At 32.7% G+C, this 17,501-nt stretch overlaps 1 protein-coding gene across 1 annotated transcript in view; it reads left to right on the top strand.

Moving 5' to 3' along the window:
- Positions 1-7,827: 7,827 nt before the first annotated feature.
- Positions 7,828-17,501, top strand: part of LOC110112326 (protein DNA-DAMAGE INDUCIBLE 1) — a 56,687-nt gene continuing 47,013 nt past the window's right edge. The window contains exons 1-4 of the mRNA XM_028695231.1: positions 7,828-8,044; positions 8,127-8,159; positions 8,255-8,379; positions 16,186-16,294. Of these exons, the coding sequence (XP_028551064.1) occupies positions 7,979-8,044; positions 8,127-8,159; positions 8,255-8,379; positions 16,186-16,294 (333 nt within the window). The 5' untranslated portion in view covers positions 7,828-7,978. The remainder of the gene's footprint in view (positions 8,045-8,126; positions 8,160-8,254; positions 8,380-16,185; positions 16,295-17,501) is intronic.

The following is a 17,501-nucleotide window of genomic DNA, read 5'->3' as shown; positions in this document are numbered from 1 at the left end:
TCTCTTCTGTTTTTTTTTGTTTTTTTTGTTTTCTGATAACACATTTTGAATCGTTTTAAACTAATTTTAAATATTACGAATTCTGTTGCAGTACTGATTTCCATTGGAGCAAAATTGTAAAAAAATAAAAAATATATATAAAAAGGAGCTTCTAATGGATGTCAGCTTCAGCTGCCTATGTAAAATACTAAAATTCATCTTTATGTTAAGAGAGTTTAAATGCAAAGGATTTTTTAAATACTAGTATAAATGCACGTGTATATGATGCACGTGAATAAAAATTTAAAAATAAAAAATATATAACTAAAAAAAATTTATGATATGAGATATCATAGATATAAAATTCTATATCTATATGAAATATTAAATTTGTATACATATAGATGATTTATAATTGTATTATACATTAACTAAGATAAATTGAAATAAGATATTATATATATAATAACATTCAATTATGGTATAGAAAATATACAATAAGTGAATAAAAATTTACTTTGTATAAGCAAAAATAGTACCCAATACTTTTCTATCTCGAAGATCAACCTACAGAAATAAAATAAAATTTATCGTGAAATTCATATTGGAGCATAAATGCAAGAAACAATGTGAAATGGAACACCAAATCTTAAATGAAAGCCAAACTCTCATCTCTTACTTTGTACCATGTAAAAGGTTGCTTAGGGAACACATCTCTCAATTCAACGGCGGACCTAATTTTTTGTCTGGATTTTATGCGTTTTTAATGTGCTTTTGATGTATTTTTGAAAAAGAACGTTTAATACATCATTTTAACTGCATATTAGCTGCTATTTTGCTGCCTTTTTATTAAATATTTGAAAAGTGCAGTAAAAAACACAGCAAAATGATAGCAAATACTCAATGAGTAAGATATTTATTGCGTTTTTGCTGCCCTTCTTCGAAATGTCATCACCCAAAATTTTTGGAGTTCTTGATAAGTTGTGCAATGAACAATATTATTTTTTTACAGATTATTGCAAAAATATGATTTTATTGGTCATTTGTTGAGATCTCAATATCAACATTTCAATTCTAAACGAACTAAAATAAATTTTTTTGTTACACTTTTGATCTTAAATTATGATTTTATTTTTAATGTGATGATAATTACTAAATAATTATCTCTAATTTCATTTAAAAACAAATAAAAATCATATTACAGAAAGAAAAGTGAGACTAAAAATTTTGAAATAATTGAATTTTTTTTCTTCAAAATTTTAAGAAAGGTATAATAACCAAACTATTTAAAAATTATCATACTCATCCATACTGCTACCAAAAACAAGCACGTCACAATTGTGATATAATCGGAGCAGATTACTCATTTAAGTTTTAGGTATAAAAAAGCAGCAAAATTTTGAGGCTCAAAAAAAAAAAAAAAATTACAACTTCAAGAAATTTTATTTAGATAAGTCAACAAAAAGAATGTTAAGAATATTAAAATGCTGTATATCATTGACACGGACAGAGAAACCTAACCGCAAAATACAATGGTATATATATCAAATATGTAGCTAAATGTAATATATATATATATAATAATAAGAGATGGAATGGATTTTTTTTTTCCTTACAAGGAATTTGGCTACCCCACAATGGAACCAATCTCTTGTACAACCTGTAGTTGAAAAAAAAAAAAGAATACAAAATACAACGAAGAAGGAAACAAAAGAGTAAGGGCATCTCCAACCGAACGGCAAACACTTGTTTGCTGTTCTTGCTTTGCTCCAATCGATCTCCATTTTTGACGCCATTTGATCGCGGATGAACAGTGCGACGCCAATATTGGCGTTGCACTGTTCATCTGCGGCATTTTCTTCTCTCTACCGAACAGCTTGGGAAGAAAGGCGCCAACGAAAACGACCATTTTAGCGGCAAAATGGCGTTGGATTGGAGATGAAACACGGCATTTTTTTGATTTCCCTGCATTTTGGAGTGAAAAATGACATTTTCGGTTGGAGATGCCCTAAGAGTTGCAAACACGCGTCATACCCGAGAGCCCATTCTGATTTGACAATCTTAGGTAACCCATCACTTAACCCTCTTGCAAAGCCTGGTTGAGTTTAAATACAAACATTCACAGCCTCCATTGGACAAAGAGCAATATCAGCAATAAATTAAGCAAAAGTAGATCAAGCAAGATAAATCAAAGTATTATACTTCACAGCATACTCTGGTCCATCAATGTCGGAGTAGTATTTCTTAAAGAACTCATAAAAATCATACTTAAATGCACATTGAGCACTATAGCCAAGCAGAGTTGCTGCCCAACCTTGAAGAAACCTATCACACCCCGCTCTTTAAGAAGGTCACCAAAACCTGATGAGTTCATATGATGCTATCATTTGATTTCCTTAGAAAGCCTTTTTATCTAAAGGAAGCATTGATAATAATATCTTCCATATATAGAAGGAATATCTCGATTTATCTTCTTTAATATTCATTTGCAAGCACAAGTATGCTTTGATCAAACATCTCACAATGAGTAACCAACAAGTAGCAAGATAAATCAAAGTCTTATAGTTCATAGCATACTCAGGCCCAGCGATGTCGAAGTTGTATTTCTTAAAGAACAAATAAAAACTAAACTTAAATGCACCTTGAGCACTATAACTAAGCAAGGTTGATGCTTTGTTGGATTATTTAACTTTGGAAATGGCATGTTTATTTCATTAATTATGATTGCAAGATATATGGAATGAGAAAGCTTAAGGTCAATCAGAGCAAGACAGGTGGTATTATGATAGTTGGCTTACAAATTGGAACATAAGGGATAAAGATTGATTTACTAATAGGTCCCAACCCAAGGTGGATTGAGATTACCTTCATTTAATTAAATTTCTATTATCATATTGTATTAATATGTTGGAAGATCCTATTTTAGGAAGGCTTTATAGAAATTTAGCTTAAATCATACGAAACAAAATTTCAAGAATTTTAAATCCAACTGTTTTGATAAATCATCTTACCATCAACTTTTTTTCTGCTTTAGACCGACATTGGTAGTTTTAAATTTTTTTTTGTGTAATATTACCTAGGGGTGTCAATACCGGGTCACGTGTCGGGTTCGTGTCGAACCCGAACTGACCCGAAGGTAAACGGGTTGACCCGAACCCAACCCAGTTATGGATACGGGTCAATATTCAGGACTTGAACTCGATCCGAGTCGGGTTCGGATCAACCCGGAATGGCCCGTTGACCCGAGTTATTTGCATAAATAATAAAATTTAAAGGGTAACACACAAATTTAAACAGCAAAAGCTACACAGAAAAATTTATGGAAAAACAGCTGCACAGAAAAATTTAAACAGAAACTTGCATAAATAAAAATTTTATTTATGAATAAAAAATAATTTGCTAATTACAATATACAAATTATACAAAATATTAAACTTACAAAATTATACAAAATATTAAACTTACGGAAATTTCAAACCATGATTACAATTTACAGAAATTTCAAACCATAATTACAATTTACAAAAAATTCAACTCCTTGATGTCTTGTGCCTGCGGCCTGCCCTCATGGAGATATAAGCTAACTGCAAAAAATATAAACAATTAAATAGATATAATTTTAAATCCATGAATTAGTTTAAAGCTTGAGTTATTAGCTCAGATTAACCCTCCAAATAATTCATCATTCAATAAAATGTGAGTCAACAATATAATTTTTTACTGTTGCGGACTTGCGAATTGAGATATTGCCATCCAAGGCGGCAATTTGTATTTTATACTTAGTATCTATTTAATTAACCCTCCAAATGCCACCTGGTTGCAATAACTTTTTTCCCACAATTGACTTCACAATAAGTTTAGAAGGGTACTCATCATTGCTACTCAACTTTCAATCCTTTCGGAACCAACCAACAACAACACAGCCAACCAACATCCCTGGGCTTCTTGAAGCATCCAACAAACCATCAACACAGCCAACTATCAACACATCCAAACAGAAATAACATCAAACCAATCTCCCTTACAACACAGCCAACCAATCTCCCTGCCAACACAACCAAACATAAATAACAGAAAACCCAGCTACCAGCCAACCATCTAGAGAAACCACTAAACTTATTTCTGTTTTGTTATTTCTGTGCAGTTTCTACTATTTTTTCTGTTCAGCAAACTCAACACCCTAAACACAACAAACTCAACACCCTAAATATTTAAAAACAGCAAGAACACCAAGACAGCAACCAACCCAACAACACAGCCAACCATCAAACCAGTTTCTGCTGTTATTTATGTGCAGTTTCCACTATTTTTTCAGTTCAAGAAACCAATCTCCCTGCCAACACAGCCAAACAGAAATAACAGCAAACCCAGCTCCCCAGCCAACCATTCAGAGAAACCACTAAACTTATTTCTGTTCTATTATTTATGTGCAGTTTATACTATTTTTTTTGTTCAGTAAACTCAACACCCTAAACACAGCAAACTCAACACCCTAAATATTTAAAGACAGCAACAACACCAAGGTAGCAACCAACCCAGCATCCCAGCATCCCAGCAATAACACAACCAACCATCAAACCAATTTCTGCTGTTATTTCTGTACAGTTTCTACTATTTTTTCAGTTCAGAAAACCATCCCAGCAAACCAGAGTTTGAAGACACCTGGCTAGAAAAATCAAGACAACAACCAACCCAGCAACCCAGTAACAAAAGTAACCCATCTACCCAGCAACCAAAGCAGCAGAAACTGGTTTAATGGTTGGCTTCTTGAAGCACCCAGCAACACCATCCCTGTGCTTCTTGAAGCACCCAACAACACCCTAAACACAACAAACCCAGCAACAACATCCCTGGGCTTTTTGAAGCACCCAACAAAAACACAACAAACTCAACAACCAAAGTAAACATAGCAAACCCAGTAACCCAGCAACCAAAGTAACACAGCAAATAAATTAGACAGCAAATAAATGTCTTTAATCCATCCAAACAAATCATAAAAATAGTTCATTACATCAATTTAAAGAAAAATAAGATAGCAAATAAATTCACAAAAGTCATAAACTGATGTTCATCAAACAACTAAGCTGTCACCAACATCTCCTTCATTTTTGTTCACATCAAAATTTAGGATATCATTAGTTATTGCATCAATTTTGGGTCTTTACTGCTGCAATAATGCATGTATTAAAAAATAAATTAGCACAATGAGATCTTAAACAAAAAACTAAAAATGTAAGATGAATGAATAATCACCATGCTCTCCGTATAACCAGTCCTTAACACAAATTAGTGCCTCAACAATATCATGTTTTAATGCACTTCGGTATTGATAAAAAATTCTACCGCTATTACTGAATGCACTTTCAGATGCTACTGTTGTTATTGGAATGCATAGTACATCACGAGCCATTACTGAAAGACTAGGAAATCTATATTGGTTCCCTTGCCAAAACTTTAAAATGTCTAAATCGATACTGCTATCAAGCTTAGGTTCATCTAGGTAGATGTCCAATTCAGATTTCCTAGGTGTATAGATATCCTTCTGAAATAAAGCAAAATCCTATATTTTTTGGATGAGTATTAGAAAAAAAAATGGAAAATAAATGAAATAGTAAATATACGTACAAAGATCAACAAAGAACATGCAAAAATTTAGACTTAATCTTTGTAGGACACCCTTGTGCAACCTCATTCATTCTTGTACTTTCTTCTAATGAAGAATTCATTCTTGAATTGTAGTTAGCAAACAATGAAATTAACTTGAGTTTCAGCTTCCTAAGTTCGGAGTGGTAGTTGCCACCATACAATTTTTGACAACACCACTCAACAAATGCCATTTTATATCTCGGATCTAGAATCACTGCTACTGTCAAAATATCACTGAATTCTGACCAGTATTTTTCAAATTTTACAATCATTCCAGCAGGCATTTTCTTTAGGGATTGATGGCTACTTAACATAACATTTTTAAGTTCCGCATAAGCTGTTGAAATACAAAGGAAGTATAAATTTGTTGTAGGATATTTAGACCCAGAAAGAAATGAGACAAGTTATTTCATAGAAAAGTTCCAAAAACTTGCAAATCTCTTCAGCTTTTTCCCATTCAATAGTAATATATGGGACTTTCTTATTGCTTCTTAAAACAACTTTCTAATTAAAAAAAATTAATTTTTGAACTAAAAAACTGCTTTAAGAAGCAGTAAAAAAGTCGTCTCAAACGAAGTCTAAGTAAGAAATTTTTAGTATATCTATAAATAATTTAAGCACATGAAGTTTAAAATGTCTCTTGTTAGGTGTTGAAGTATTTTTTTTTTTTTAAATTACCAATTTAGGTTCCATGTATGTCATGCTTGAGAGAAAAATTTAGGGTAGTTCAATCATTTGATCAAAAATGAGAAAAATTGCATTAACCCTTTTTATTATTTTTCATAATGTATAAAGTAAGGTTATCATCTAAATTTTTTTAAAAATGTATGACTGAATAATGGGACACTTTGCATGTCATCCATAAAGAAACATGAGGGTATAAAAGTAATTATTCCAAATTAGTGTTTTTTTCCTTTCAAATTGTTCATCTAAATTGAAAGCATTACATGTAAAAATAGCTTTGTATTCTTTAAGAAAAAAAAATGAAAAAGGAAGGGGTATTTAAGTAATACTTTCAAAATGATATGGTTAGATAATAAAGTTGTCCTTACACACTTGATAATTTGCGTGAGATAATTTGGGCCCTCATAGTCATCATTAATTTTTCTGTCATATTATGGATCAACACCTAATACTTACCTATCTAAATAATCGGCTACTATAACACACACTACAAAGAACCTCTCCTCTATCAAAACATCTACAAATAACCACCAAAATTTTGTTACTTAATAATGTTTGGATGCCAATGCTATTCTTTGCTTAAATCATAATATCATATCCCCCACACAAATTGGCTCCTCGCTCTAATCTCTGCATTTTCATTGGCCATGCGACCCCGCACAATGGCTTCGTTTAGGACGACTTTTGTAGTGCTTTTTAAAGCAGCTTTTTAGCACACAAAATTTAATTTTTGTACTAAAAAGTTATTTTAAGAAGCAGTAAGAAAGCTGTCTCAAACGAAACCTTAATCTCCCCTACTCCTTCAGTCATCCATATCTCCTCACACAAAGGCTAGCTATTTGTTAAAATAATTGTAGAATTGACAGAGAAAAAGAAGTTTACATATTTCATTAAATTTTTAAAAAAGAGAATACCAACTTCAATATATTTATCTTAGTCCATCATATCCAAATGAGATTTTTTTTTTTTCATATCATACTTAAAAAAATTACAAATAATTATAAATATATATTTAAAACAATTTGCACATTATCGACACTTAAAAAAGAAGGGTTACACATAAAGCTCAAAATTATCATATTTACATACAACATAAATCTCGTAAGTACTAAAATTATTACTTTGTTTACTTCTCTCCCATGTGATTCTTTTTTTTTTTTTCATAAAATTAGTTATATGTGACATTTTTGATTTTATTTAAAATATTATCTGTTATATAAATACATATGGAAATTTTATTATTAAATGCATAAATAAGATAAATTAAATTATTAAATAAACTTAAAAAAATAGAATTTTACATATATACTATATAATTATGATTTATCTACCAATCTTATATTTAAACTTTAATATTTATTTATATGACCTCAAAATCTTCAAATTATATTAAATTTTTTATTAATATTATTTTTTTAATTAAAATTTTTTAATGTAATTAAGATACTAAAAAGTTACACAAATAAATATTAAAACTTAAATATTAGATATATTAAAATAGAAGGAAATAATGTTGAACCCAACCCGAAAAATATTGACCATCATGAGATGGCACTGTTCGCTTCTTTATCTTCCCCGGGAATCCAAAGTGTTTCTCCGAACGCTTATAATAATCGATAAGACCAAACTCCGCACGGAATAATTTCTCCCGTTGGAGGAGGTGATCACGATGAAGATTACTGTCATGACTGCGGACGAGCAATTCATCACTCTCGACGTCGACCAAGATGAGTCAGTAAGAATGTGCAGGTACCCTAATTTTTTGGTCATGTCAATCTTCATGATGCTGACAATGGTTGAATCCATATGGCCTGTAGGTTGAGAATGTGAAGGCACTTCTTGAGGTGGAGGTGGGCTGTTAGAGAAATCCTTGTCTCATGGGAAAGTTTTAATTTTTTGTTATACTTTTGGAGAATTTTGAGTTATTTGGAAAATTTGATTGCAGACCAGTGTCACTCTCCATCAGCAGCAGCTCTATTTCAATGGAAAGGAGATTCGTAACTCGGATCGCTTAGGTTCTGTTGGTGTTAGAGAAGGAGATCTTATTATGATGCTTTTGCCGAATGCCGGGTATCCCTATTCCTCTTTTGGTTATCCTCACATTCTTCTCAAATTACTTACTGTTTGATAGCTTGCAATCCAATAAATCATTTAGCCATAGCATGATTCCTATGTTGAAAAATTGCATATACAATAACTTTTTGTTTCACAGACAGGTTGTTGTTGGGATTTCTTTTGCTGGAAAGAAAGGAATCTGGGAAATTTTTTATTATGTTCCATTTGAGCCAAAAGATTGACCAAAATCTGTTTGTTTGTTTGTTTGTTTTTTTTGGTGAAGAAAAGGTATGAAATAAAATCAGGAGTATTGAATGCTGAATGCATAGATCTTCAGAAAAGATAATGATCACTCAGACCTTTGTATATCCCTCATATTTCTCTATCGTTTGACCTCTTCTCTTGCAGCCATTAACATGGTTTCCATGGACTCAAATTCATAAACTCTTTTCATCTAATGCATAAACTTGTTTTGAAGTTTGTGTTATTTTCAATCTCATGATGCAATCTTGTGAATGCTTCTTTTTCATTTACTATGTTCTTTTAACCTTCAATTTCAAAATTTAATTCTATTTCACAATCATGCTATGATATACAGTTTTTCATTTTTTTTCAATTTTCTTTCACTCCTGAAATGAAACAATATTCAACCTTGACACATGTGCATCTTTTTCCTATGAGTTGTTATCCAGAAAGGGGAGTAATTTTTTGCGGTGGACTGTCCTTATATTGTACTCTTTTATCATCCATATCTTTTTTTTTTGGGGAAAATTGAGGGCAGAGCCTAAATTCCATTAAAGAAAAACTAGTTACATGTGTAGAAAATACAAAATTGTGGGAGAGAGCTACATGAAGTAGCTAGAGGGAGATTACCAAGCAGGTGCAAAAAATACACATGTCAAAAAGAAAATATGCAAAAAAAAAAATCAAGCTGATCAGGTAAAGCCCACAGAAAAAAAGGCTCAGAAGAAAAAGTAAAGCAGCCAAGAACAGCCCCAACAAATGTCGTGGGGGACAAAAATAAAACAGGCTCAACAAAGTTAGATATACACCCTCGGAAGCAAAAAATCCCCCGGTTGCTAGAGATGCCATCAAATAAGAATTTGTTGCAAGAATCACCATCCAGGGGGAGAGGATGCAACCTGAACATCATCACCCCCATTCAAAAAGAAAAACCCAGGAAAAAACCGGCATAAGGCATACATACACAATAGCAGAATAGGGCCAACATAACCACGCCCATAAATCGCAAAAGACCACACCGAGAGAAACTACATAAGAGCTTTGAATTCCTTCCCATTCTTCCATCTATGTAACTTAATTGCCACAACCTTTTTAATCAATAATTGAATAGTCGAAGAGCCTTTAAAACAATTGGTGAATTTCCTATCATTCCTCTCCCTGCAGTTATAGTAAACAGTGGCCCATAAAACCAACAAGTAAAATGCCAATCTGCCAGATCTCGAGCTGCTCCAACCAGAGAAAAAATCACCAATCTGGCTGAGATTAGGTCTCCATAGAAATATGTTGAGAGAGGGTAGCAGACTAGTAATGGTACTAAAAGTGTAATCACACTCAAAGAAGAGGTGATAAATACTTTCAAGACAAGAGTGACAAACAACACAACTGGATTCCATGGCAATGTTTCTTTTATGCAATTCATTTGCAATTTTCAACCCTCCAGCAAAACAAAGCCAGGCATAAGAAGAGAATCTTAATGCTTAGTGTTTATGCCATATAAAATTACACCAAGAGACCTCTCTATCATATTTGTAAAAATCTTGAATAAATTTCTCAAACTTGGGCTTACCCTCAGATCCCCAAAATAAATAGCTGCTATCACCATCACATATAATAGGGATAGAGGCAATAAGATTTTGAATTTCAGCAGGGCAGGTAGCTGATAGCCTATGGTCTACCAAGTCAAAGAGCATATCCAGGGGAGCATTTTCTGGAAAGAGCCTAGTTAGAGCTTGATGATGTTGGAGCTCTTGTATACAAAGCCCAGTTCACCAGTGATCCCACTTTAAACTAATGGGGGAATTATCAGTAACTTTGAAAAATCAAATTAGGCTTAGCTCTAACAGCAAAGATGCATATGCTTTTCCACATAGTCGAGGAAAATGTGGGGGGAATTTTCCAAGGAGAACAATAATTGGAGAAAAACCAAGTCGAAAGAGGGGATGCCCAATTGTAGATTCTAATGATTAAAGAGCAGTCAAAAGCATATCAAATAGCTTGAAAGGAAGGCAGAACCAAACCTCCCTTATTCTTGGGTTTACACGTGTTAGCCCAGGAGACTAGATGAAGTTTTCTAGCCTTGATATCGCCAAAGAAAAGGAACTTAATTGAGAGTTTAGCAATCTTCATTATCTTGGTTTTTAGTATAAATTTCATTTTTTTCATATAAATCTCATTTTTTTCATATGCATTCTCAAAAATTCATTTGAGATGGTTCAACTTTATTGGCTTCTTAATGACATTTCTTTTGTTTCATTAATTTTTGGTTGATTATTCCAAGAAAATTCTTTCCAAACAGAGCTGCACCAACATTCAAATTAATGAAACTAACATATTAGATTCTTTTTCGTGTGTTCCCAATCAATATTTTTCAACTTATTATTTTGCATATCTTCTGCAACAGTTCCTGCAACAATTCCCCCATGGAAGATGCATGCCATGCACCTTGAGCTTCAAGGCTATTGTTATTTGGTTTTACCTTCTTTTCATTGTGTTAAATCCATTTATTCAAAATTGTTGCCAATGGTATTCAATCTACTCAAGGGTTCTCCTTTATGCTTTCACTGTGCTCATGAAGATCTACTTTGATGTTTTTTCACCCAAGATCACTTGTTACTCAGTATGTTTTCTGTTTCAATAGTATGAGTTTTGGAATTTTGAATCACCATCATTTTACTGCATTTGAAGTTTTTTTTTTTTTTCACCACATCAACAAAAGGTCCATATCGAAGTTTCAATGTCTTCCGATCATATATCTATTACCACTCCTTAGCACTTGTGAATAACAATTTGTGCCATATCTTACTAACTCTATCAGACCAACCATAAAAGGATGTGTTTAGGAGAATCTTTCTTAGTTGTGAAGTGGGTTCTATTTCTTTCTTTCAAATCTAAATTGAGAGGGTATGTTTTGATTTTGTTTCGCCCTCCTTGCTCTGATTCAGAGATTTATATTAATTTCTCTTGAAGTGTGGGATTGAAGATGGAGCTCAATGAAAACTCAAGGTGTACTTTTTTCTTGTTTGTTAGATGTACTATTTTCTTGTTTGTTAGAAATATTATTCTTGCCCTCTGTTAGAGACCCTAACCCCTTGGGCTTGGTGGGAATATTCTAAAAGTTGAAGTCATAAGCAAAAGTGCTATTATAGCTGTGAATGCCACATCTACCTTCATTGTTTTTTAATTTAGGAAAAATTAAGTTCATTTGCCTATTTTTTTTAATCTTTGAACTCTACAACCTATTATTCTTCCAAGATTGGATATATTTAAGCTCATGGTGTGCAATACGTAGTGTTTCCTCTCACTTCCTTATTTTAGAGTGATGGTGCTCATAGAGAGAGATAAATAGATAGAGAGGTGACCTCACACACTCCTCTCTCCTCTTCAATGAAGCTTATTATGTGCTTTTTTAGTCCTTTTTAGTTCCATCTTTCCCCTTCTCTCTATATAAATTTATACACACGCTTGATAGCAATGATAATGTTGTTGAGAGTCCATATTGCCTCATCCTTTGCATCTGATCCTTTGATGATAGACTATTATAACAAATTAAATGCAAAGGTTTTGATGGTGGAAACAAAACATATGAGTAGATAGAGAAAGAAAAGTTGTTGGGAGGAAGACAAGGGACCAATGTTAGATTGAAGATTGTAGAAGTTGGTACTTAACCTAAAAGGGTAAAGGAAGGAACACAACTTTTTTTCAAAAGAGCATATTTGTTACATGATATCGCCAAAATTTGAAAGACATACCATTTCTTAAGGATCTAATATATTAAACTAAATATTTCTTGAGACGATTAGCACATCCTGAGACGACACATGACACTATTGCCCTTGACAATTTTAATAAATTCAACTAAGAAATAAACATAAATATTGCATAATTACATATAAAAAAAAATAAAAATAAACTATGACATGAATGATAACAATAATCTATGATGGTACTCCATTTACTCTTAAAGGGTAAGTTTGGATACTTCTAGAGGAAAAATGGATGGACCTTTGCTGTAGTGCCGAGTTAGTGAAATTTTCCTATATGAGAAATGTCTCATGAGGGGAAAGAGACAAGTGAAATCCATCATAGGAAGAAAAGATAAAGGGATCACCATTTTGTGGAGAAAACTTACATAGAATTTGTAGTATATTAGTAGACCATTCTCGTCATAAATCCTCTTAAAATTCTCAACTACCTTTGAAAGTTGCTCAAATATGTTGACTTTTTTATACAAATTATATGATTTATCTATAGCCTTATTAAAGCAAAATAAATAGTTAGCTTGATCAATTAGATGATTGACCAAACCTATCAATTAAACTTAATAATATTTTTTCTTTTACTTTTATTTTTCATTATGGCTCATGGATTGAGATAGGTTGCTATTGAGTCAGTCAAGTGTTTGGGTTGATATAATTGGATTAATTTGATCGAGATGACTTTGATTATATTAGTGTTTCATGCTTGTTAATTTTGTTTGAGTGAATTAATTTATGAATTTATGAAGGGAATTGGTTAATTTGAATGTTGGAGGATTATAGGTACATGTATTTATGAAATTAAGAAATATTTTTCTAAGAATTTAGAAAAGGGTTTGGACTAGTTGTGTGGTATGGAAATATATGAAATTTAGTTTTTGTATAAGATTGTTTTGCTCACATTTAGGAATATTTTTAATCCAAGTAGACCGTAAACCCTTTTAGCTTAATGTTCTTGAAGGAAGCAGATTGATTGCTTGGATGATTTACTCATAACTACACCATTTGTGTCATTCTTTCATGACGTATGGAGTACCATTTGAAAGTTCTTAGGAACTTCTCCTATGCTCTCTTGCTAATGCTTTGTCGTTGTTTCTTCTTGACAACTTTTTGGTTTTGCTGGATTGCTTGCACTTGAATTGTACTTGCTTATGGTTAGCAAAAGCAAAGTATTCTATGCTTGTAACAAAGGCTCTTTAATGTGCGTGGGATTTTTTCTGATGGATACAATATGTGATGCTCCAGAATCTAAATTGAGAAAATTATTCTTTTAATCTTTTAATAAATAATAATCAGAGCTATCTAATATCATCTATTAGTAATAAATGATAAAATATATTCTATAATTCAAAATATTATTGTACACATAAGTATTCATTCCTAAAAATCATATACAATACTCATGATCTATACAATTATATCATAACTATTCTATCATAAGTACAAAAAAAAAAAAACAAAAATAAATAGAATATGAAAAATCCTGACTAGTGCTTTGACCTGAAAACATTTTACCACATATAATGAACTTAAAAAGCCTAGCAGGTCATCAAAACTTATAATTGAATTCAAAGCACAACAAAAGAGTAATATGCATGTCAACAGTCAAATCATAGCAGTTGTTGTATTCATATGATCATTGAATCAGAGCATAAATAGTAAAATTCACATGCAGTGATAGTAGAATCTATAACCCTTAAAACACAACAGTACGAAAGCCAATAAAGCAGTAAATCAGTACGAGTGTCAAATATATAAAGCAATTGTCGTATTCGTAATACCAATCAGTAAAGAAATCGGATAAAGTATCAAATCAAAACATCAGTAAAGACTATTAAAATCAAATCAATGTAGTAAACTCATAGAGTAATATACACATGCTATCCAATTATTCTATATCAATGTTAAATCAGTATTTTACATGTTTAGTACGTTACATGCTTATTGTATCGTGAATCAGTAGTATCAAATAATATCAATATCTATATCAATAATAATAACAATCCAGTGATAGGAGTAGTATAATAATGTAATAACTGTAAATCCGTGCAGTAACAATAAATCCGTACAATAATAAGAATAATGCTTCAAAAATATGCATTTCAGTAGTCAAACTCAACTAGTAAGAAGTCTTGACTATCACGATATTTTTCAGTATTGTATCAGTGTCAGTAAACCGTTGGCTTAGTAAATATGGTTGTCACTCTTTGTCCGTCTGCATAATAATCTCCTTATAACTCCCAATCAGTATCATGTGAATCAGTAGAGGATAACATCAAATTATAGTATTTAAAGGAAAGCCCGTTGGCCCACCATCCTGTACAATTCAATCAATCTTCAACCAACGGGTCAATCAGTCTTTATGTCTTTTACACATACAGTAGTATTACAATACTATAACAGTAATTTTAATCATATATCAACATTCATTTTCAATGTATTGCAACAAATAAAACATAATTGAGCTTAATTTAGAAAATGTCAAAAATGTCATAATGATAGACAACAAAGAATCTTATTAGACAAAAATGCACATTTTCAGAAAATTATCAAAATAACAGAAATTGTATAAGATATTTTAAAATTTTTATTGTACTAAACTATTTTTAGACGTCAAAATAAATTTCTAGGTAGACAAAAATCGCTGTATTTTCAAAATTACATGGTGAAAATTCTTAAATAAATACTCAAAATATTCATAATCATGATTTCTATAACATACAAAAAATTATGCAGTGAAAGTTTTGCCAATACAAAGTTGTTCACGTTTTTTGGTAACGGAAACACAAATTTGATAAAAAAATATCAAAAACACAAAATCTTTGAAATAAAAAATAAGGTAAAGGGCAAGACGAGAAATTTTCTCAACAGGCTCAAAGGACAAAAATCGATTCACGATCTCCAAATCTCGATTTCCTTTTTCTCTCTCCTAGCTTTTTCTCTCAATTTCTCTCAAACGCTTTTTGTTGCCAAGATGTGAAGGGAAAAAGGTTTTACTCTTAGAGACAGGATACAAAACGAGCATATACATAAAAAGGTTGGAGTAGCTCCAGTGGAAGATAAGATTAAAGAGAGTCACCTTAGATGGTTTGATCATATAAAATGACGGCCTTTAGATGACCCGGTTAGGAAAGTAGATGTATTAGATTTGATTTATATTAAGAAAGGTAGAGATAGACCTAAAAAGACTTGATTATAAAATATTTGATATGACCTTTCTTTATTAGTTTTTAGATGAGAATTTAACTCTAAACAAGACCCAATGGAGAGAAAGGATTTATGTAGCCGACCCCACATAGTGGGATAAATGCATGTTGTTGTAATAGGAAAATGTTGTACATGCATGCTTGAGTTCCTATTTTTTCGCACTTGGCTACATGAAAACGAGTGGATGCATGCCACACCAGTGTAGGCTATTCAGGTCACACTACTTGTATGGTAGCAGGACCCTCAATAACAAGATCGGAGTGGAAAGAGGGGAGCATGTGCCTCCCTGCTGCTCACCCCTTCTACCTTTGCATATGATGTATGATGCCATGAGTTGCAACATGACTATGGTTGCACTGTATCACTTATTTAGTCAATGTTGATGTGCTAGAGAAAAAAGCTTTCTATCTCTACCTTTATCCATCATTGTTATGATGATATTTGGATTTTTTTAAAATGTTGGTTTAACCCTCAACTTGTTGATTTTATTGATAAGTGGTTTTTCTTTTTTTGTTTTATCAGCAAGTTCTTGCAGTTCCTCCATTTCTTGTCAAGCAAATTTCAGATGGAATATACTTTAAATTTATAATGATCATCATCAGCTACATTATCACAGGCCATCTTCCAATGAACTCAGAATAAATCCAGATGGTTCTGCTTCAGATCCTGCTTCATTCCAGCGACGCATTCAGCGTGACTCCGAGTTGATGGGCCAATTACTGCAGGTGGGCAATATTTACTGAGAAGTATCTTTACCTTAAGAAGACAACCATTCTTGCAAGAGAGCCTACCTGGTTTCTAAACCTCTACCTTGTGCTTCTTCTATTAAAATTTATGTTTCCGCAATGATTGTGAAGAGTTTTAAAGATTCTTTCAATAGAATTAAAATATTACTATTGGCAAGAATTGATGTGAAACGGTGCAAGAATTGCTTGTAGGAAATTAATAACTTGTGAACTTTGCGTAGCTAGTTAAAAAACAAATGCGTTCCAAGATAGATCGTAAGAAAATCTCCACGGAAGAACTAAGTAATGTCAATTGATTACAATTAAAAGCAACATGAGACTAGCAAAATCATTTAAACAAATAAATAATAAATCAAATGGCTCTTAACAAAATCCATGGTTTAAGATCTAGATCATTCACCTGGGAGTCCCTCACATGCACTCTTGATGTTGCTCGGCTTAGCGGAAGAGGATTGCACACAAACTTAAGGATGTCACTAATAAACAAGTGTTGCCGAGGGGACTAGTCTTCGGGGAAGGAGCCAGAGTTGGAGGCGCGGGTGGTCGTCCGATGAGAACCCACGGTGTTCGGGGTTATTGGAGTTCGATCGTCTTGGCGAGGCAGTAGAGAATTCATTTGACGTATCTTTCCACCGTTTCGTCGTATTCCCAATAGGGTTCGTAGAAAGGAGAGAGAAGAATGTCAATCTCTCCTTGGACGTTGTAAGCAAAGCCATGATCAACTTTCGGATTGGCCATGCATGACCATGCAAGGATTTAATTAAGGAGTAATTAAAAATATGAAATTTAAATAAAATAGGTAAGTTTCCTATCATAGATTTAGACAATAGGAGACTATTTGAATTCAAAATTTTAATTGAATTCACATTAAGAAACTTTCCATATTGACCAAATTTATTTTAGGAAAGTGAGTAAATGGCTATTTGAAATTTGAATTTCAAATTTGAGAGCTTGGGAGGAGGGCTGGTGGCTAGATGAGGGGAGAGGGGAGGACGGGGAAGGGAGGCCGGCGATCGGGTGGGTGGTAGACGGCGGCTTGGGTGGCCCAAGGAGGTCTGCGGCAAGGTGAGGGCTCGGGTTAGAAGAAAAATACAAAGAAAGGCTTTGGGGGATGAGGCCGACGGGTGGGAAGTTTAGGGGAGGGGATTCGACACAAGAAAATAAAAGAAAAGAAAAATTGAAGAAC

Source organism: Dendrobium catenatum, unplaced genomic scaffold (assembly GCF_001605985.2).
Source record: "Dendrobium catenatum unplaced genomic scaffold, ASM160598v2 fragScaff_scaffold_621, whole genome shotgun sequence".
NCBI lineage: Eukaryota > Viridiplantae > Streptophyta > Magnoliopsida > Asparagales > Orchidaceae > Dendrobium > Dendrobium catenatum.
The sequence above is the reverse complement of the archived record's forward strand: the minus strand, read 5'-3'. Positions and strand labels throughout refer to the sequence as shown.